The sequence below is a fragment of the Coregonus lavaretus genome (assembly GCF_964263955.1).
Source record: "Coregonus lavaretus genome assembly, chromosome: 31".
In the NCBI taxonomy this organism is placed as follows: domain Eukaryota; kingdom Metazoa; phylum Chordata; class Actinopteri; order Salmoniformes; family Salmonidae; genus Coregonus; species Coregonus lavaretus.
Genome location: NC_140018.1, coordinates 9,901,706 through 9,924,557, shown reverse-complemented (window position 1 = coordinate 9,924,557; position 22,852 = coordinate 9,901,706). Strand labels below are relative to the sequence as shown.

The 22,852-nt window shown below is 42.8% G+C and overlaps 2 protein-coding genes across 3 annotated transcripts in view; both read left to right on the top strand.

The window, feature by feature from the left end:
* The first annotated feature begins 291 nt into the window (after positions 1-291).
* On the top strand, positions 292-9,325 carry LOC311106523 (heat shock protein HSP 90-alpha-like). The gene is made up of 11 exons (XM_084148884.1): positions 292-481; positions 3,397-3,546; positions 3,849-4,218; positions 4,408-4,541; positions 4,896-5,228; positions 6,255-6,420; positions 6,527-6,717; positions 7,529-7,676; positions 7,774-8,042; positions 8,250-8,583; positions 8,825-9,325. The coding sequence occupies exons 2-11, from the start codon at positions 3,397-3,399 to the stop codon at positions 8,932-8,934; spliced, it is 2,205 nt and encodes a 734-aa protein (XP_084005010.1). The 5' UTR covers positions 292-481; the 3' UTR covers positions 8,935-9,325.
* Positions 9,326-21,075: 11,750 nt separating this feature from the next.
* Positions 21,076-22,852, top strand: part of LOC311106526 (serine/threonine-protein phosphatase 2A 56 kDa regulatory subunit gamma isoform-like) — a 52,046-nt gene continuing 50,269 nt past the window's right edge. For both annotated transcript variants that reach the window (XM_084148888.1, XM_084148887.1), the window contains exons 1-2: positions 21,076-21,156; positions 21,620-21,667. In XM_084148888.1, coding sequence (XP_084005014.1) covers positions 21,130-21,156; positions 21,620-21,667 — 75 coding nt within the window. In that variant the 5' untranslated portion in view covers positions 21,076-21,129. The remainder of the gene's footprint in view (positions 21,157-21,619; positions 21,668-22,852) is intronic.

Genomic DNA, 22,852 nt, shown 5'->3' with positions numbered 1-22,852 from the left:
TCCCTGTAACGACAGTATTTCAGATCTTTCTAGACCTTAGGTAAAAGTTTCGTTTCCTTGTGAATTCTTGTGAGTCATCATGATGATGAATATGCCATGTTAAGTACCAATGATTTATATTGGTATGTACTGTACCAATGACAGTTTGCATATATGAAGGAATTAACCCACTTGATATCGCCACGCCCATAAACCCGCCTTCACAAGAGTTGAACGCAAGAGGGACGTGAATAGAGATCTAGCGTTTGATTGACATTCCATCGCTCCTCTCAGTGCACACACTTATCCTACACACAGTAGAAGCACAGTTTAGGAAGAGTCCAGACGGTTCTAGAAGCAGAGGATTTCTCGAAGACTCAGCTGGTATAAAACCTTGCCAGTTGTCCTCCTCTCCACATCTCTGCTGTTAGCTGGCTAGGTTGTGTTTGGTCGGGGACCAACTTCTGAAGAAGAGTAAAGGGACATTTCCATCCACAGTAAGGTAAGACATGATTGAAGATTTATATTCCAACACTAAGATGAGTGTCACTCTTCAATTCATACAGTCAGTGGTAGTCCAGTCTATTAACAAAATATATTGAAACAATTTTATAATTCTTTACCATCAGAATAATCCACCCAAAACATTATTTTGTTGCAATGAATTCCATTGTACTTTTCCTAATTTCCTTACGTTATTTCAGCATAGGCTATCATCCATACGTTCATATTCATTCTATTATGAAGCTGACCTATAAAACCTGCAATATATCCCAATTTGGGTCTTGACTGTCTGTCTGCCACACTTTGATAATCCTTTTCCGAAGAGGATTTTCATTCACATTACTTCACGGTCGACACGACAACTATTCATCACAATTTGCTAATATTTCTTCAAATAGGAAATTCATAAATATTCACATGAAACTCGTTATGGTACACATTGGCGAGGAGGAGATTGCGATATGATAGAAACGGATTATGCGCTGGTAGGTTCTAGAATCATGTTATTTACCGCGCGAACCGGCAGGTGGAGTATGTTTGTCCGCTGCACTTCAAGCCATGTGCTTTCGGTCAGGTTACACTGAGATTTGACGAATGAATGAATAAAAACCAATTAAATATATCCATCCCTCTAAAAACTATTAGTATTAGCGCATCGCATCATCATTATGTCTGGTAGTTACATAGCCAACCAGCAATGTGGAATGTAGAATATTCGACTCTATTTTATTCTATTATAGTACGCCTGTTCAGAGTAGAAAATGATCCATTGATGGTGTGCCTATCAATGTCCTTACAAGGAATTTATTTCAGTTTATTTTGTTGAATACTTTGCTCTATGAAATAACGATCTAAAATATAAAAGTAAAAATGTACTTACTACATTTGAGGAAAATATTTGGAAAAGTGTACATACTTATTTTTTAGGGGGTGTGTGGGGGGGATTATATTTATGACTGTGATATGTGGTAGTCTCACCTAGCTATCTTTAGATCAATGCACTAACCCTAAATCACTCTGGATAAGAGCGTCTGCTAAATGACTAAAACGTACATGTAAAAATAAAAGCAGTAAGCTCACCACGTGGCAAGGACCTGTGGCTTCTCACTTGGTGGATTACAGTAATGAAGTCAATGCAGCAGTGAGGAACAGAGAGGACAGTCTGTTAAACACCATCTGTCTGTTTTAGCTATAAATCCCTCACAGGAACTCAATGAGGTGCAAGAGCTAGTGAGCCTACATTAAATGCCCAGTGCAGTCAAAAACATGATTTCCTGTGTTTTATATACACTATCAGTCAAAAGTTTGGACACACCTACTCATTCAAGGGGTTTTCTTTATTTGTACTATTTTATACATTGTAGAATAATAATGAAGACATCAAAACTATGAAATAACACATGGAATCATGTAGTAACCAAAAGTGTTAAACAAATCAAAATATATAAGAAGAGACCTGCTTGGGCCAAGAAACATGAGCAATGGACATTAGACCGGTGGAAACGTGGCCTTTGGTCTGGAGTCCAAATTGGAGATTTTTGGTTCCAACCGGCGTGTCTTTGTGAGACGTGGTGTGGGTGAACGGATGATCTCCGCTTGTGTAGTTCCCATCGTAAAGCATGGAGGAGGTGGTGTTATGGTGTGGGGGTGCTTTGCTGGTGACACTGACTGTGATTTATTTAGAATTCAAGGCACGCTTAACCAGAGTGGCTACCACAGCATTCTGCAGCGATACGCCATCCCATCTGGTTTGGGCATTTTTTTTTCAACAGGACAATGACCCAACACACCTTCAGGCTGTGTAAGGGCTATTTTACGAGAGTGAAATAGCCCTTACAACGAGAGTGATGGAGTGCTGCATTAGATGACCTGGCCTCCACAATCCCCCGACCTCAACCCAATTGAGATGGTTTGGGAATAATATTGTGACATTTTGAAAATTATGATAATTCCCTTTGAGTGCAAGAGCGGTTTGAAAAGACTGCCTACCTGGTGACTTCACCAGGTGGTAAATTAGTTAAAGTTGCAATATGTAACTTTTTGGGTGACCTGACCAAATTCACATAAAAATGTGAGTTATAGATCTGCGTTCTCATTGAAGGCAAGTCTAAGAAGCGGTAGATATGTTCTATGTGCGCTATTTTTATGCTTCCCGTTCTTAAGTTTCGTTTTTGCGTCTTACTTTCGTTTTTGTACACCAGCTTCAAACAGCAGAAAATTGTTATAGAATAAATATTTCACCGCGGCTTAGCTTGTACAATGATTCTCTACACTATACTTGTTTGTTTTGTCACATAAACTGAAATGAGGCAAAATATTAATATTTTTGCAACCGGAAATGCCGGAGTGATTTCTACATAGTACACCTTTAATAGGCCAATAAGAAAGATACTTCCAAACCTCTCTGCCAATAACATTTTTACATTTTAGTCATTTAGCAGACGCAATAATGGCTAGTTTTCAGTTTTCCACTCAGACCACTCCCAGACAGTCCTAGCAAAATGGCTCCTTGCTAAGAAGCTATTTTTTTGTTGCTTTTTGACCATTTTAATTGAAAACAATCACGGTAAGGTACTTCATTGTTACCCAGAAATTATTAGATTTTGAGATAAAAACAGCTGCATTGGACATTTGACCTTTAAGTCTGAAACTCACCGCCCAAATGTCAGTTCCAGCATTGTCTTATGGTTTTGAGAAAACAAGTATTGTGACATCCCTACTAGCCACTGACTGCCGCTGACCTGATGGAGCCGTCTGGACTGTCATGACCATTCTGTGACTAAAATACTGATACACAGTGGTTCATTTGGGGATGGAGTTGAAAAATGTTTTTGATGGTGATGTCAGATTGCACAACTTCGGCTGTTTTGCATTGTCTCCTTCTCAGTGTGTGTGTGTGTTGTGTCTCCACAGATGCCGGAAGCCCATGACGCTCCGATGGAGGAGGAGGCAGAGACCTTTGCCTTCCAGGCTGAGATCGCCCAGCTGATGTCGCTCATCATCAACACATTCTACTCCAACAAAGAGATCTTCCTTAGGGAGCTCATCTCCAACTCCTCAGATGTGAGTACTTCAGACACCACAGGCACTTAGACTACTTGGTAGTATTATTTGATGATTCATAAAATACACACAGGCATTTTACTTCAATTCCTTGTTTATTGCACCACTATTAATATTTTATTACATATCTATAGATTGTTTTGATTTATTCATATTTTATTACATTACACACAATGAAATATTGACGTAGCCTGCAGGATACATTTACATTTAATTAAGAGTTTTGTTAATCTCATGCTGAGGCCAGTGTGAAGTCAAAAGTCAGATTTATTTAGACCTATTTATTTACAATCAACTACTAGGCTCTGGACAAAATCCGCTATGAGAGCCTGACAGACCCGACCAAGATGGACTCTGGCAAGGACCTGAAGATCGAGGTCATTCCCAACAAGGAGGAGCGCACCCTGACCCTGGTTGACACCGGCATCGGCATGACCAAGGCCGACCTGATCAACAACCTGGGAACCATCGCCAAGTCTGGCACCAAGGCCTTCATGGAGGCCCTGCAGGCTGGAGCAGACATCTCCATGATCGGGCAGTTCGGTGTGGGTTTCTACTCAGCCTACCTGGTGGCTGAGAGAGTGACTGTCATCACCAAGCACAACGATGATGAGCAGTACATCTGGGAATCCTCCGCTGGCGGATCCTTCACCGTCAAAGTCGATACGTCAGGTAAAGACAGATTATAGTTTTACACTGAACTGAACCACTTAACTGTATGTTATGATATGAATCGGTGTGAACTGAAAATATTTGTAGGCCTACCGTTACAATATATGATGTAGGCCTACAGTTATAGACTGTTTTCCTTGTATGTTCTGTTCTAAATGCTGACTTGACTCCCATGTCTCTCTCTTAAAGCTGAGTCTATTGGTCGTGGCACCAAGGTGATTCTTTACATGAAGGATGACCAGACAGAATATTGTGAGGAAAAACGGGTCAAAGAAATCGTGAAGAAGCACTCCCAGTTCATCGGATACCCCATCACACTCTTTGTAAGAACTAGTAGGCGTGAGTGGATGAAATTATGTAACCAGTGTGAAATCAACCCCTAGATATAGTGGAAACTCCACTGAGTGATTACTAAGTTGTTGAAGTACATCTCAAGGATCCTTTCAGATTTGCATAAAAGAGGTGTCAAGGGAGGGGGTAGGAGGACATTTCAGATTGGACAAGTAAATGACTGGACGATAAATTGATGCTGATATCTTGACCCTTTTTCACTTTTTGCATTTTTATATTGAATGTAAAACAGGCACAGTGAATGAAATATTTTTGCCAACTGTAACTTACTGTACATCAACTCTATGAATGTGTCCCCTAACATTCCCATGATCCTCTCTGATCAGGTGGAGAAGGAGCGCGACAAGGAAGTGAGCGACGATGAGGAGGAGGGGGAGAAGGAGAAGAAGGATGGTGAAGAAGGAGAGGAGGACAAACCCGATATCGAGGACATAGGCTCGGATGAGGAGGATCACCATGACCATGATCATGGCCTCGACGGCGCATGTGGGGACAAGAAGAAGAAGAAGAAGAAGATCAAGGAGAAGTACATTGACCAGGAGGAGCTGAACAAGACCAAGCCCCTTTGGACCCGTAACCCTGATGACATCACCAACGAGGAGTACGGAGAGTTCTACAAGAGCCTGACCAATGACTGGGAGGAACACCTGGCTGTCAAGGTGAGGATATTCTATTTATATTGGCCAACAGAATACGTTTCCACACTGTTTATTTACAACGTTTCACTCTGATTTGTAAAGTCACAGGTAGTACCAGTATTGGTCAGTTAATAATGCTTCAGCTAATTTCATAATGACAAATACAGTATACATGTACACTACCGGTCAAAAGTTTTAGAACACCTACTCATTCAAGGGTTTTTCTTTATTTATATTTTATATTTGAGATTCTTCAAATAGCCACCCTTTGCCTTGATGACAGCTTTGCACACACTTGGCATTCTCTCAACCGGCTTTATGAGGTGGTCGCCTGGAATGCATTTCAATTAACAGGTGTGCCTTCTTAAAAGTTAAATTGTGGAATTTCTTTCCTTAATGCGTTTGAGCCAATCAGTTGTATTGTGACAAGGTAGGGGGGGGTATACAGAAGATAGCCCTATTTGGTAAAAGACCAAGTAAATATTATGGCAAGAACAGCTCAAATAAGCAAAGAGAAACGACATGTGATGAGGTGTGAATGACGGAGTCAGGCGCAGGAGGTAAAACACAGAAGTCAAGAGTTTATTCAGTGTACAATAATGTAGCGCATATAGCGACAGAACGAAACTAGAACAAGGGAAAATCAACCTTGGCTGCATACAAGTAAAGAGTAGCTCAACCCAGCTACTCACTCTCACAACCACCCAGCTCTTGAACTCCTTCAAGACTGTTGGAAAAGCATTCCAGGTGAAGCTGGTTGAGAGAATGTCAAGAGTGTGTGAAGCTGTCATCAAGGCAAAGAGTGGTTATTTGAAGAATCGCAAATATAAAATATATTTTTATTTGTTTAACACTTTTTTGGTTACTACATGATTCCATATGTGGTATTTCATAGTTTTGATGTCTTCACTATTATTCTACAAGGTAGATAATAGTAAAAATAAAGAGAAACCCTTGAATGACTAGGTGTTCTGAAACTTTTGACCGGTAGTGTACATGAAGGTTTTTGAATTCAGTTGTTGACCTTCTGTTTGTTTTCTTCCATAGCACTTCTCAGTGGAGGGCCAGCTGGAGTTCCGTGCCCTGCTCTTTGTGCCTCGCCGCGCACCCTTTGACCTCTTTGAGAACAAGAAGAAGAAGAACAACATCAAGCTGTACGTCAGGAGGGTCTTCATCATGGACAACTGTGACGATCTCATCCCTGAGTACCTCAGTAAGTCAGACAGAACTGAAGTAGATGCTCACATACAGTAGGTTTGGGAATGATTAACACAGCTATAATCTCATCTGACCAATATTGTCTCTGTCGTTCTCTCCAGACTTCATCAAGGGTGTGGTGGACTCTGAGGATCTCCCCCTGAACATCTCCAGAGAGATGCTGCAGCAGAGCAAAATCCTCAAGGTGATCCGCAAGAACCTGGTCAAGAAGTGTATAGAGCTTTTCACAGAGCTCTCAGAGGACAGAGAAAACTACAAGAAGTACTACGAGCAGTTCTCCAAGAACATCAAGGTCAGTTTCATACTAATGTGACACTGTAAACATAGTAATAATGGATTGTATTATTTATACAGAGCTTCTCACTAGTTCTCTGACAATTGATGTGTAACAGCAGCACCCACCACATGGGTGATGCACGGCAACCATTTTGTGCCAGCATGTTCACCACACATCAGCTATCATTATTATGTACATTACCTTCAAGGTCAGCCTGAACTGAACCTAGGTTGCGACAGTCGCCTTGTATTTAGTGGTATAATAGGATGTGGAAGACAATCTAGGTGGACACTATGTCATATCACCACCTGTTCTTTGAAGAATCATTGGGGAACATTCTGAAAGGTGTAGCTATAGAATGTTCCACTAACCTTTAACTGGCTGCCACCTGTCTGATCCCCTCGCCATCTTGTCTCCTCTAAACCTGATATAAGCTGCTTAGGGCTCCTTACCGCCACCTTCTGTCTTGCTGGAGTGGGTTTTTATGACTAGGGTCAGGCTCTATGGCATATTGTTACAGTTATTGCATAAATCTTAAGGTAAGCCTTGGATTACATGTTAAAACAATCTTCAGGGGGCACATCTTTCTCATGTCCTCTGAAATTATGTGAAATCTGGCTCTAATCTTAAAGGGGACGTTTACCCCCCCATTTTTACATAGTTAGACAAGCTTACTGACACAAGGCAGCATACAAGCCCCTTCTTGATATCATATTTGTCAGAACTTTGGGTTACTTCCTGGAAAATGTAAAAGTCTCGTAACGCATCAAGATACTTTCTGGGCAAATTGTTATTTAACTGATCTCTCCTGTGTTTTCTTTCCCAGCTGGGTATCCATGAGGACTCTCAGAACCGTAAGAGGCTCTCAGACATGCTACGCTACTACACCTCAGCCTCAGGGGACGAAATGGTCTCCCTGAAGGACTATGTCACACGCATGAAGGACACCCAGAAACACATCTACTACATCACTGGTGAGGAAACGCACTCCTCTCTGTACAGCCCAGTTCATAGGTTGTCAGATTGTAAGAACCTGTTTGCTCAAGTTGCTTTACCTACTGCATGTTTCAGGCGAGACCAAAGACCAGGTGGCCAACTCGGCGTTCGTGGAGCGCCTTCGCAAGGCCGGCCTGGAGGTGATCTACATGATTGAGCCGATTGATGAGTACTGTGTCCAGCAGCTGAAGGAGTACGATGGCAAGAACCTGGTCTCCGTGACCAAGGAGGGTCTGGAGCTGCCTGAGGATGAGGACATGAAGAAGAGACAGGAAGAGCAGAAGTCTCAGTTTGAGAACCTCTGCAAGATCATGAAAGACATCCTGGAGAAGAAAGTTGAGAAGGTGAGATAACGCTTACAGATATCATGTTGCTGAAGCAGTCCGTTATGTTAAGGCAAATGTCGGGAGGCCTCACGTTACCTCAAAAAATGCCACCAATAAACGCCACTGTATTTACAGGCTCACTGACAGTACAACGATTGCCTGATTCAATGCTGTTCTGATCATCTCCCTAATAACCAACCTCTCCTATCTCCCCCCCCCCTTTAGGTGACAGTGTCCAACCGCCTGGTCTCCTCCCCCTGCTGCATCGTGACCAGCACCTACGGCTGGACAGCCAACATGGAGAGGATCATGAAGGCCCAAGCCCTGAGGGACAACTCTACCATGGGCTACATGGCTGCCAAGAAGCACCTGGAGATCAACCCAGACCACCCCATCGTGGAGACCCTGAGGCAGAAGGCAGAGGCTGATAAGAATGATAAGTCTGTGAAGGACCTGGTCATTCTGCTGTTTGAGACAGCTCTGCTGTCTTCTGGGTTCACCTTGGATGACCCTCAGACACACTCCAACCGCATCTACCGGATGATCAAGCTAGGCCTGGGTGAGTTGGTTTGCTCAAACAAGGACGATGTTTGCGATCAATGGTAGCCCCTTTGCCTGTAGTCCCTTTGTGTTTGCTGATCGGAAGGACCCATGTTGGTGTAATCAATGAGGTCATAATGGCTCCAGCTAGCCCTCCAGTATACTTTACTCAACATTAAGTGGCCTAGATATGAGAGAGAACCTTGTTAAAGCTTCAGTAACTGACCGTGACCCATTCCTCCCTCCCTTCCCCTGTACAGGTATTGACGAGGATGAGCTGACCCCTGAGGAGCCAACCTCAGCCCCCATCGAGGACATGCCTCCACTGGAGGGAGACGAGGACACATCCAGGATGGAGGAGGTCGACTAGACCAACCTGCTCAGCTGCTGTGTTACTGTAACTATGCCAGTTAGCTTTGGCACTAGTAGTGTTGACAGGATGACTTTGATGTTTGTTCATAAGCCTGGAATGTCCCCCCTTGCCCTCCTACTCGATCCAAAATCCCTTGACCCGCGTTGACCACATGCAGTTCAGATTCATTCCCCTAAACGTTAGTTTACTTTTTTTTATTTTGAAGAAAAACAAGAGCCTGTTGACACTTCTTTTTTTAAATCTTGAATTGTATCAATGCATTTTTGTATTTATTGACATTCCAACGTTCTTTTGTGTGTTGACTGTATGACTTGACTGTAAATATCTTCTCAAATTGATACTGTAACTTCAAATGGTGGGACCCAAAAAATAAAGTTTACCACGTTAACCAATTGCATTGCTTCATTTTGCTATTTATGTTGTCGAATGAAATGAGCTTTTCTAGAAGTTTACAAATACTCCAAAGTTTGAGGTGCTTAGAGACATAACGGTATACAGCTTCTTAGGTCACTTCGAGAGAGTAGGGTAAGTTGATTTTAAAAAAATACATTCAGCATCACTCGGTCAAGGGAAATATAGTATTCTTACAAATATATTTACATATCTCAGAATGTTGTGTATCCCTGGAAATAATCAGAATTCATGTTAACGTTACAGTTTTGAAAACATAGCTTGTCCAAAAAAAGTGGTCTCTTGGCACGACTTACCCCGGGACTGTGGTAAGTTGAGCCTCGGGACAGGGTAAGTTAAGCCACCTACACATTTCTGTTCTGAATGAAATATTACCACTATCTTTTTAAAACCTTGTCTATCTTTATTTCCCAAACTCTATTCAACATCATCACAATTGCTTTTTTGACTTAATCATTTTAAGCATATTTGAACACAGGCTTAACACCTTACAAACACTTTGTACTTTTTTTTAAACACTTAACATAGGGCAGGCCCTGTTAACTCATATACCAGTGATAATGCCTTGCATTACGCCTGGGAAGAAAATGTTTCAATTTGCTCAACTTGCCATTGACTCACCCATTTGCTCAACTTACCCCATGGCCATTGGCTCAATTTACCCCAAGGCAAACATTTTGACTATATTAGCCCACAAAGCTACAAGGATGCATTTTCATGCTAGGTTTAGAATCTCATATAGAAGCTTATAGAGACCCCAACTGATGTATAGAACAATCTTAATTATCTACTTTGGTGTAGCTACAAGCGTCATGAAACCTCTAAGATAATGGTGGAGGGGATGGCTGTCGTTTTACGGGCTCCTAACCAACTGCGCTATTTTGTGTGTTTTTCCGCATTGTTTGTAACGTATTTTGTACATAATGTTGCTTCTACCGTCTCTTATGACTGAAATGAGCTTCTGGATATCAGAACAGCGATTACTCACCTCGAACTGGACAAAGATCCATCACACAGGCAAAGCTTCAATACAGGACTAAGATTGAATCGTACTACACCGGCTCTGACGCTCGTCAGATGTGGCAGGGCTTGCAAACTATTACGGACTACAAAGGGAAACTCAGCCGCGAGCTTCCCAGTGACGCGAGCCTACCAGACGAGCTAAATGCCTTTTATGCTCGCTTCGAGGCAAGCAACACTGAACCATGCATGAGAGCACCAGCTGTTCCGGACGACTGTGTGAGCATGCTCTCCGTAGCCAATGTGAGCAAGACCTTTAAACAGGTCAACATTCACAAGGCCGCGGGGCCAGATGGATTACCAGGACGTGTACTCAGAGCATGCGCGGACCAACTGGCAAGTGTCTTCACTGACATTTTCAACCTCTCCCTGACCGAGTCTGTAATACCTACATGTTTAAAGCAGACAACCATAGTCCCTGTGCCCAAGAAAGCAAAGGTAACCTGCCTAAATGACTACCACCCCGTAGCACTCACGTTGGTAGCCATGAAGTGCTTTGAAAGGCTGGTCATGGCTCATATCAACACCATCATCACGGAAACCCTAGACCCACTCCAATTCGCATACCGCCCCAACAGATCCACAGATGACGCAATCTCAATCTCACTCCACACTGCCCTTTCCCACCTGACAAAAGGAACACCTATGTGATAATGATGATCATTGACTACAGCTCAGCGTTCAACACCATAGTGCCCACAAAGCTCATCACTAAGCTAAGGACCCTGGGACTAAACACCTCCCTCTAGTCGAGGTACTAATTACCTTGACTAACCTTATCCCCGCACATTGACTCTGTACTGGTACCCCCTGTTTACAGCCTCGGTATTGTTATTTTATTGTGTTACTTGTTATTTTATTTTTTACTTTAGTTTAGTAAATACTTTCTTAACTCTATTTCTTGAACTGCATTGTTGGTTAAGGGCTTGTAAGTAAGCATTTCACGGTAAGGTCTACACCTGTTGTATTTGGCGCATGTGACAAATTACATTTGATTTGCTTTGATTTGATTAGAAGACAATACATTAATTTGACTTGGTGAAGTTAAATTAATTTGTTTTTTGGATCTAATTTTCTTACCACTTTTTCCATGTTTCGTCCTCCACAGACTCCATGAACTGATGACCTCTTCCTAAATATTTGGTCAAATGATTAATGATAAATTTTATGGGTGTCTCAACTTACCCCTTTGGCTCAACCTACCCCACTCTCCCCTACTGTGCTGAGAAATACTTTGCATTACAATCATTGTTTATGATAACAATTACACAGTTTTCACATAATGGCATAGTTGCATAGCATACAGTGAGGGAAAAAAGTATTTGATCCCCTGCTGATTTTGTACGTTTGCCCACTGACAAAGACATGATCAGTCTATAATTTTAATGGTAGGTTTATTTGGACAGTGAGAGACAGAATAACAACAAAAAAATCCAGAAAAACGCATGTCAAAAATGTTATAAATTGATTTGCATTTTAATGAGGGAAATAAGTATTTGACCCCCTCTCAATCAGAAAGATTTCTGGCTCCCAGGTGTCTTTTATACAGGTAATGAGCTGAGATTAGGAGCACACTCTTAAAGGGAGTGCTCCTAATCTCAGTTTGTTACCTGTATAAAAGACACCTGTCCACAGAAGCAGATTTATTTGTTGTTATTCTGTCTCTCACTGTTCAAATAAACCTACCATTACAATTATAGACTTTCTTTGTCAGTGGGCAAACGTACAAAATCAGCAGGGGATCAAATACTTATTTCCCTCACTGTAGCCTATGAATAGACACCACGAATGGAAGAGGAAGAACATTATGCACTACACAGTCTTGCATCAGAGAGCTTGGCCAACAGATGGCATCTGCATCTACTATGCTATCCCAAACAGACTAACAGAGATAATTGTCATATTAAACATGATGATGAGAAACTACAATACAAGTACCAGCTACACTACCGGTCAAAAGTTTTAGAACACCTACTCATTCAAGGGTTTTTCTTTATTTTTACTATTTTCTACATTGTAAATATATATATATATTTTTTTTTTCACCTTTATTTAACCAGGTAAGCCAGTTGAGAACAAGTTCTCATTTACAACTGCGACCTGGCCAAGATAAAGCAAAGCAGTGCGATAAAAACAACAACAACACAGAGTTACATATGGGGTAAACGAAACATAAAGTCAAAAATACAAACAGAACATATATATACAGTGTGTGCGAATGTAGTAAGTTATGGAGGTAAGGCAATACATAGGCCATAGTGCAAAATAGTTACAATTTCGTATTAACACTGGAATGATAGATGTGCAAAAGATGATGTGCAAATAGAGATACTGCGGTGCAAATTAGCAAAATAAATAACAATAAGGGGATGAGGTAGTTGGGTGGGCTAATTTCAGATGGGCTGTGTACAGGTGCAGTGATCGTTAAGCTGCTCTGACAACTGATGCATAAAGTTAGTGAGGGAGATAAGAGTCTCCAGCTTCAGAGATTTTTGCAGTTCGTTCCAGTCATTGGCAGCAGAGAACTGGAAGGAATGGCGGCCAAAGGAGGTGTTGGCTTTGGGGATGACCAGTGAGATATACCTGCTGGAGCGCGGGTGGGTGTTGCTATGGTGACCAGTGAGCTAAGATAAGATGGGGATTTGCCTAGCAGTGATTTATAGATGACCTGGAGCCAGTGGGTTTGGCGACAAATATGTAGTGAGGGCCAGCCAACAAGAGCGTACAGGTCACAATGGTGGGTAGTGTATGGGGCTTTGGTGACAAAACGGATGGCACTGTGATAGACTACATCCAATTTGCTGAGTAGAGTGTTGGAGGCTAATTTGTAAATTACATCGCTGAAGTCAAGGATCGGTGTGATAGTCAGTTTTACGAGGGCATGTTTGGCAGCATGAGTGAAGGAGGCTTTGTTGCGAAATAGGAAGCCGATTCTAGATCTAACTTTGGATTGGAGATGCTTAATGTGAGTCTGGAAGGAGAGTTTACAGTCTAACCAGACACCTAGGTATTTGTAGTTGTCCACATACTCTAGGTCAGACCCGCCGAGAGTAGTGATTCTAGTCGGTTGGGCGGGTGCAAGCAGCGTTCGGTTGAAGAGCATGCATTTAGTTTTACTAGTGTTTAAGAGCAGTTGAAGCTCGTTTGGAGGTTTGTTAACACAGTGTCCAATGAAGGGCCAGATGTATACAAAATGGTGTCGTCCGCATAGAGGTGGATCCGAGCGTCACCAGCAGCAAGAGCGACATCATTGATATACACAGAAAATAGAGTCGGCCCGAGAATTGAACCCTGTGGCACCCCCATAGAGACGGCCAGAGGTCCAGACAACAGGCTCTCCGATTTGACACATTGAACTCTATCTGAGAAGTAGTTGGTGAACCAGGCGAGGCATTCATTTGAGAAACCAAGGCTATTTAGTCTGCCAATAAGAATGCGGTGATTGACAGAGTCAAAAGCCTTGGCCAAGTCGATGAAGACGGCTGCACAGTACTGTCTTTTATCGAACGCATTTTATTTTGTCGTTTAGGACCTTTAGCGTGGCTGAGCTGCACCCATGACCAGCTCGGAAACCGGATTGCATAGCGGAGAAGGTACGGTGGGATTCGAAATGGTCGGTGATCTGTTTGTTAACTTGGCTTTCAAAAACTTTCGAAAGGCAGGGCAGGATGGATATAGGTCTATAACAGTTTGGATCTAGTGTGTCACCCCCTTTGAAGAGGTGGATGACTGCGGCAGCTTTCCAATCTCTGGGGATCTCAGACATTACGAAAAAGAGGTTGAACAGGCTAGTAATAGGGGTTGCAACAATTTCGGCGGCTAATTTTAGAAAGAAAGGGTCCAGATTGTCTAGCCCAGCTGATTTGTAGGGGTCCAGATTTTTCAGCTCTTTCAGGACAGTAGCTGTCTGAATTTGTGTGAAGGAGAAGCGGGGGCGGGGGCATGGGCAATTTGCAGCGGAGGGTGCCGAGCTGGTGGCCGGGGTAGTGGTAGCCAGGTGGAATGCATGGCCAGCCATATCAAAATGCTTGTTGAAATTCTCGATAATTGTAGATTTATCGGTGGTGACAGTGTTTCCTAGCCTCAGTGCAGTGGGCAGTTGGGAGGAGGTGCTCTTATTTTCCATGAACTTTACAGTGTCCCAAAACTTTTTGGAGTTAGTGCTACAGGATGCACATTTCTGTTTGAAAAAGCTAGCCTTTGCTTTCCTAACTGATTGTGTATATTGGTTCCTGACTTCCCTAAAAAGTTGCATATCGCGGGTGCTGTTCGATGCTAATGCAGTACGCCACAGGATGTTTTTGTGCTGGTCAAGGGCAGTCAAGTCTGAGGAGAACCAGGGGCTATATCTGTTCTTAGTTCTGAATTTTTTGAACGGGGCATGCTTATTTAAGATTGAGAGGAAAGCACTTTTAAAGAACAACCAGGCATCCTCTACTGACGGAATGAGGTCAATATCCATCCAGGATACCCGGGCCAGGTCAAAAAGTATGGAACATTTCAAGAACTTTGAAATGTTCTACAAGTGCAGTCGCAAAAACCATCAAGCGCTATGATGAAACTGGCTCTCATGAGGACCGCCACAGGAATGGAAGACCCAGAGTTACCTCTGCTGCAGAGGATAAGTTCATTGGAGTTACCAGCCTCAGAAATTGCAGCCCAAATAAATGCTTCACAGTTCAAGTAACAGACACATCTCAACATGAACTGTTCAGAGGAGACTGCGTGAATCAGGCATTCATGGTTGAGTTGCTGCAAAGAACCACTAATAAAGGACACCAATGAGAAAAAGAGACTTGCTTGGGCCAAGAAACACGAGCAATGGACAATAGATAAGTGGAAATTTGTCCAAATTGGAGATGTTTGGTTCCAACCGCCTTGTCTTTGTGGGACGCAGTGTGGGTGAAAGGATAATCTCTGCATATGTATTTCCCACCGTAAAGCATGGAGGAGGAGGTGTTAGGGTGTGGGGGTGCTTTGCTGGTGACACTGTCTGGGATTTATTTAGAATTCAAGGCACACTTAACCAGCATGGCTACCACAGCATTCTGCAGCAATACACCATCCCATCTGGTTTGGGCTTAGTGGGACTATCATTTGTTTTTCAACAGGACAATGACCCAACACACCTCCAGGCTGTGTAAAGGCTATTTTACCAAGAAGGAGAGTGGTGGAGTGCTGCATCAGATGACCTGGCCTCCACAATCCCCCGACCTCAACCAAATTGAGATGGTTTGGGATGAGTCGGACCGCAGAGTGAAGGAAAAGCAGCCAACAAGTGCTCAGCATATGTGGGAAATCCTTCAAGACTGTTGGAAAAGCATTCCAGGTGAAGCTGGTTGAGAGAATGCCAAGAGTGTAAAAAGCTGTCATCAAGGCAAAAGGTGGCTATTTGAAGAATCTCAAATATAAAATATATATTTGGTTACTACATGATTCCATATGTGGTATTCATAGATTTGAGATCTTCACTATTATTCTACAAGGTAGATAATAGTAAAAATAAAGAAAAACCCTTGAATGACTAGGTGTTCTGAAACTTTTGACCGGTAGTGTACATGAAGGTTTTTGAATTCAGTTGTTGACCTTCTGTTTGTTTTCTTCCACAGCACTTCTCAGTGGAGGGCCAGCTGGAGTTCCGTGCCCTGCTCTTTGTGCCTCGCCGCGCACCCTTTGACCTCTTTGAGAACAAGAAGAAGAAGAACAACATCAAGCTGTATGTCAGAAGGGTTGAAATTGTAGAAAATAGTACAAATAAAGAAAAAACATTGAATGAGTAGGTGTTCTAAAACTTTTGACCGGTAGTGTACATACTAAGTATTTGCTACATGTCCATTGTTATTTCTTTGTGAAATATAGAAATGTGTCATAGTTGGAGCAATCTGACACCAAAATACAAATATGACTTTGTAGATAACAGTTACTGTTGACATAAGAATTGTGAGTCTCCAGCAGATGAAAAAAAAAAAAGTTACAACCATACATTAAAAGAAAAACTGCTAGCTACCTGCCACGTTGGAGAGGGAGCCAGATAGACAACCACCCAACTTGACTGATGTCAACCAGCTGCCGTTTTAATGTGTCTTGCCAGCAGGGTGGGTGCCAATGTGTGGGTGCTCCCATGCACTCTCGAGCACTGTCTGTCAAAAAGAGACGTTGAGTCGCCTGACAGTTAGCAGCCTATTATATCGGAGAGGATAGGTGAACCGCCACAGTGCTGTATCTTCTCACTACGTGGAAAATCAAAATGTTCCTATGATGCTTCATCCAGACAATCTGTGAGACACGAAGTTCGATGGGCAGAGTAGCCCATATTTTGGGAGCATGGAGAGGCGAGAGACAGCCAGACTAGTAAATTGGGCTAAGGAACAGAAGTTGGGTATTGGAGAAAGGCCATCAGTACGTGTTCTGCAAGCAGTACAGCGGATGAAGGTGTGGCATGAGCATGGTGAATGGATCGCCGTGGTTATGGCAGCGAAGAAGAAGGAGAAGAGCTGAGTGCAGCGTAAAGATGTGTGTTGAAGAAGAATGGCCAAGTACAAACTGCATTCTGTTGTCTCTGATGGCTCAGAAATTTAACCTGACGAGAGTGGGGATGAATGACCTGTGGTGGTAGGTATGGTGAAGCCCTCTGAGTCCGAGCCTCGCCCCGATGGTCATGCAAAGGATGATTCGGCCCAGTGGGAGTGACATTTTTGGAGAAAGGGGATCCCGTGAGATATTTTGTGCCTAACCCACTAAGGTGTTTCAGATGCCAAGCTTATGGCCATGTTGCAACAGTGTGTTGGAGGAAGATTCTGAGATGTGAGAAATGCAGGAGGGCATGGGACAAACTACCTCAACTAGCTTCAACTACCTCAACTAGCCGGTGCCCCCGCACATTGACTCTGCACCGGTACCCCCCTGTATATATAGCCTCCCTACTGTTATTTTATTTTACTTCTGCTCTTTTTCTTCTCAACACTTTTTTTGTTGTTGTTTTATTTTTACTTTTTTTTGTTAAAAATAAATGCACTGTTGGTTAAGGGCTGTAAGTAAGCATTTCACTGTAATGTCTGCACCTGTTGTATTCGGCGCATGTGACCAATAAAATTTGATTTGATTTGATTTGAAAGGAATGTGTAGTATCGGTGGAAAAAACTGTGTGTGTCAACTGTGGGGGTGCCGATGTTGCTGGGTATCAGAAGTGCCCAGTGCAAGAGAGACAGGTTGAGATTGCCAGGGTCAGAGTAGAAGAGAAGGTGTCATATGCTGAGTTAGTGAAGAGAGTGCAGGATGAAATCAAATTTTATTTGTCAAATAATACGTGTTTAGCAGATGTTATTGCGGGTGTAACGAAATGCTTGTGCTTCTAGCTCCGACAGTGCAGTAATATCTAAGAAGTAATATCTAACAATTTCACAACATATACCCAATACACACAAATCTAAGTAAGGAATGGAATTAAGAATATATACATATATGGACAAGCAATGACAGAGCGGCATGGACTAAGATACAGTAGAATATTATAGAATACAGTATATACATATGAGATGAGTAGTGCAAGATATGTAAACATTATTAAAGTGGCCACTGATTTCAATAGGCAGCAGCAGCCTCTAATGTGCTAGTGGTGGCTATTTAACAGTCTGATGGCCTTGAGATTGAAGCTGTTTTTCAGTCTCTTGGTCCCAGCTTTGATGCACCTGTACTGACCTCGCCTTCTGGATAATAGCGGGGTGAACAGGCAGTGGCTCGGGTGGTTGATGTCCTTGATGATCTTTTTGGCCTTCCTGTGACATCGGGTGCTGTAGGTGTCCTGTAGGTGTCCTGGAAGGCGGGGAGTTTGCCCCCGGTAATGTGCTTCCCCTGCTATTTGGTGGAGAGAGTGTGTGGTCCAAGTCTGGGTTTAAGGGTCTCTTTTCCAAGCTTAAAAGGATAAACATTCACACGCAACACCATGGGCCAGAAAAGGTTGAATACACTGGCCATGCTGTCAATCCAGCATGATTTCTGCTGCGTTCAAAACAACTGGAAACTCTGAACTTGGAAATCTTAGACTTCAGTGAGTTCAAGACAACTGGGAACTCTGAAAGAAATGAGTTCCGACTGGGAAAATACATTTTGAACGGTCATCCAACTTGGAATTCCAAGTCGGGAACTCTGGCCTCTTTTTAGAGCTCCGACCTGAAGATCACTGACATCATGATTCAACTTTGTTTTTTTCCGAGTTCCCAGTTGTCTGAAAGCACCATAAATCCAGAGAATGCCAGACTTTGATGACAAAGTTTCTTGACAAAACTTGCCCACAAGAAGGACCGCCGTGCCATCTTCCTGTTCAAGTGAGCACAGTGGTGAGTCCAAAAATGTTTTGTATGCTGCCGCATAAATGATGTAATATGCCAGGGAGATATGTATACCGTAGCTAAGTAATACTAAGTGTATGTTGTGTAGTAAGCTGTTACTAGCCCATTTGCCTCACCCTAATAATTTGGTCCCTTTCCTCCTCACAATTTAGCCTACTGTTCTGACTTGGTGGTGTTCATGTAGCCTATAGCCTGTTTTAGAGAAATGTCATCATCGAATATTGTAAGAGCTTTCATTGTCTGCTTATATGCCCCCTTTATTTATCCTATGGTTCTGACTTGGTGTACAGGGAGAAAACTGTAAGAACGGCCCATGTTCTGAATTCTGTCGCAGTACATTTCAAAAGTGCTGAACAAATAGTTATATTGACTACGTCTGTTTTAGCTCGCTCATTAATGTCTTAATCGAAATTACGGATTGCCTTTTATCGTTCCGTTATGCCATAGTTTGTACATCTCAATTGTCAGTAGAAACCACATTTGTTTAAGCAAGTCAGCCATATCAGCTCTGTTTTTTTTAAAAAGGCAGTAAATGAGGCAGAATGAACTGTTTCGCTGCCAGACAAGGCTCGGCTGATAGCCAGGTGTAAAGGTGGTAAGGATTCACTCCATGGTGCTTAAAAGAAAGCTCTGCAGTTGGGACAGCTTTATACCCAGGCGAAGGGGATGGGACTGTATGGAAGGGAGTTTAGTCCAACGGTAGCTATTCCTGTAAATCCACCGTGGCTACTCCCGCCTCCAGTAGTCAATCTAGAAGTGTTGGAGAGACCACAGAAAGATAGGGAGGGTGTTGGTCCATCTGATTTGTTTAAGAGACGTCTGGATACTGTGTATCAGGATTTTGTGGCCATTTACACAGATGGTTCAAAAGATCCAAGGACAGGACGTACTGGGTCAGCATTTGTAGTGCAGGAATGTGGGGTGGAAGACAAGAAACGTATTACAGATCAATTGGCCCAGCGTCGTCCAGGGTAGGGTAGGGGAGGGAATGGCCGGCAGGGATGTAGCTCAGTTGATAGAGCATGGCGTTTGCAACGCCAGGGTTGTGGGTTCAATTCCCACGGGGGCCAGTATGAAAATATATGTATTCACTAACTGTAAGTCGCTCTGGATAAGAGCGTCTGCTAAATGACTAAAATGTAAATGTAAATCTGGCTGTATATACGGTGGAGCTGATGGCCATACTGTTGGCCTTGAAGTGGGTGGAGGAAGTCAAACAAGACAGAGTAGTTATTTGCTCTGATTCATGTGCAGTGTTAATGAGTCTCCAGTCCTTTAGCTCACGTAGCAGACAATACCTGCTTTATGAGGTGCTACAAACCCATGGCAGGATTAAACAGATGGGCATAGAGATTTACGTGGGTCCCAGCCCATGTGGGGGTGGAGGGGAACGAGGCAGTAGATGAACTGGCTAAACAAGCACTTAGTAGTGTGTTTCAATGAGCAAGGCAGAGGCAAAAAGACTGATATACACAGTGATGGTGCAGAGATGGCAGGAGCAGTGGAATAGAGATAATAAGGGAAGGCATTTCTTTCAAGTACAGAGGAAAGGGGGGAGGGGAGGACTGCAGGAAGGGACAGAAGAGAGGAGGCAATTTTTACAAGATTATGGGTGGGACACAGCCAGTTGAATAAGACATTAAATGTGATAGGAAAGCATCCAACAGGAAAATGTGATTATTGTCAGGAAACATAGACGTGGAGCATGTATTGCAACAGTGTGGGCAGTATCAGAGGGAAAGAGAGAGGATAATATCTAGTTTGAGGGAGAAGGCAATACAGGAAATTAGTTTAAAGAGTATATTGAGTAGAACGTCATTAGATATAGTCTCAAATATTTTGTTATCTTTTTTTAAGAGCAACGAGGCTGGCAGGTAGGATTTAGTTTAGAATAATTACATGGTGTGGTCCTATGTAGCGTGTGGTCCTATGTAGCTCAATTGGTAGAGCACAGCGCTTGTAACGCCAGGGTAGTGGGTTCGATCCCCGGGACCACCCATAAGTAAAAAAATATATGCACGCATGACTGTAAGTCGCTTTGGACAAAAGCGTCTGCTAAATGGCTTATTATTATTATTATGGTGTTGAACAAAAGAGTCTCGACCTCCCAGGCCATCAGCCTGGTATAGGATCAGTAGGGGGCGAAGTAGTGGAATGGGGTGGTGATTTTGATTAAATAGTGGTTGGTTATATAGGTGTAGGGTTAGTTGGTGGTGCCATTTTTTCCTTACTTTTTATTTTTGTATCAGAAAATAAAACGTAATCGACCACACACTACCACACAGTAGGTGGCGGCATGCACAAACAAAATGTGCGAACGCCATGATACCAAAGAAGAAGAACCGCTACGCGTTGTCAGGATTTAGTTTCTGGAGAGCGTCAGACAGGGTACGAGGGCGGCTATATTTGTGCAATGCCGAATAAAGCGAAAAAAGACAAGGTGGGTTGGGAGTTTGTTTGCAAAACTGTTAATACGAGTAGTGGAGTGTACAACATCTAGTTTTTTTATGTTTTAAACTACCAACAGGCGGCCATCGACTTGACATTTACAATGTCCCATTATAACTAGCTAACGTTAGCTAGCTATGCTAACTTGGATAGCTAACGTTAGCTGGCTAGTTACGTGAAGCTAGTCAGATTGTTTGTAATGAAAAGTACAGTACGATTTGAGGGACATGAAAACGCATAGCTATCGTTTGCTACAATTAAAGTTAATGTCTTAAAGTTACTAAATAATTTGTTCAACTTCAACAAAACTGTCAAACAACATTAGCTTAGCTTGGGAAGGTAAACATGAAGAAGTGCTAGCATTTGACGTTAGTCAAAACGTGCCCCCCTGTCCCTAAACATTAGTTAGTTGACTTGTGAACAATGCATGCCTAAAATATTTGTTTTCTTTACAGGAGTCTGGAAAAGTTGGCAAAACTGGAGGACAAGAAAACGACCATGAGGTAACTAAACACTTGGCTAGCTCTCGAGAACTCGTCTATGAATGGGCAAGATAAACACTTAGCTACCTACAGCACCAAAAACAAAATATGAAAGAAAACAATTGTTTTTGAATGCAAGCATTTCAATGTGAATGCCATTTTGTTCTATCCAAGCAGCTGATATGAACCGGATTCACATGTAGAGAGAGACTAGTTGTCAGTTTCAAAAACATAGTAGCCACTATCCCTTTACTTAGTCAGAATATAAATAATGTTTGCATAACATTAGCTACTACCATTGTGATCTGAGACCACTTAAGATGGCTAGCTATGTCAGTTGAAATCAGATGTACTGAAGACGTAGATATAGCCTTGAATCCACAGGAACATACACCAATCAGTAATTAAGCCCTCATAGAAACAGTTTAACCCCCCCACGCTCAGTGGTGTAATCCGGGGTTATCTATCTGTACTGTACTGTGTGTCAGCAGCCATGCAGCTGATCTGCTAATGCGCCAACCTTGTGTCAAATTGAAATGGCTGTCGCTGTATTACTCCCACAAACCAATCCAACCCCTCTCTGCATACAGCCAGGCTCCACTCTCCTCTGGGATGCTTGTGACCACTGAGGCTCTAAGCTTTCCACATCAGTGGGATGAAGACAACGAAAACATGGGAGTCATATTATACAGGCTGGTTCAGGCTTGGTGTAATGCCTTTTGTTTAAGCGCCAATGGTCTGAGCTGGCACGACCTTCTCATTGTTTGAGCAGGGTTAAACAGGGCACTAGATGCAAGCAGAGAAGTCTGTTGATATTTATTCTGCTTGTTTCTGAACAGACAATTCTGCCACTTTGATTACATGTAGCTAGACCTATTTCCTATTGGTCTCCTGTGTTTTTTGGACGTGTGAACCACACCACTTTCTTACCCAAGGGCCTGACCAGCTGCAGAAGCCGACACCGCCATGAAGCCGACACCGCTATGAAGCTATACAGTTATGAAGCTAAGACAGTATGAAGCTAACACACATTGGGTAAATGAATCAGTGGGAGAGAAGACCTTCTGTTGTGTCATGAGTCAGTAATCCGTGCCCATCATGGGTTCCAGCAGCTTTATTCCTCCCATTACTATACAGTCAGCGGGCCGGCGGCTCACTAAGGCCTAAAACCCTAAACCCCTGTCTTGTAGTGTGAAAGGCAACATT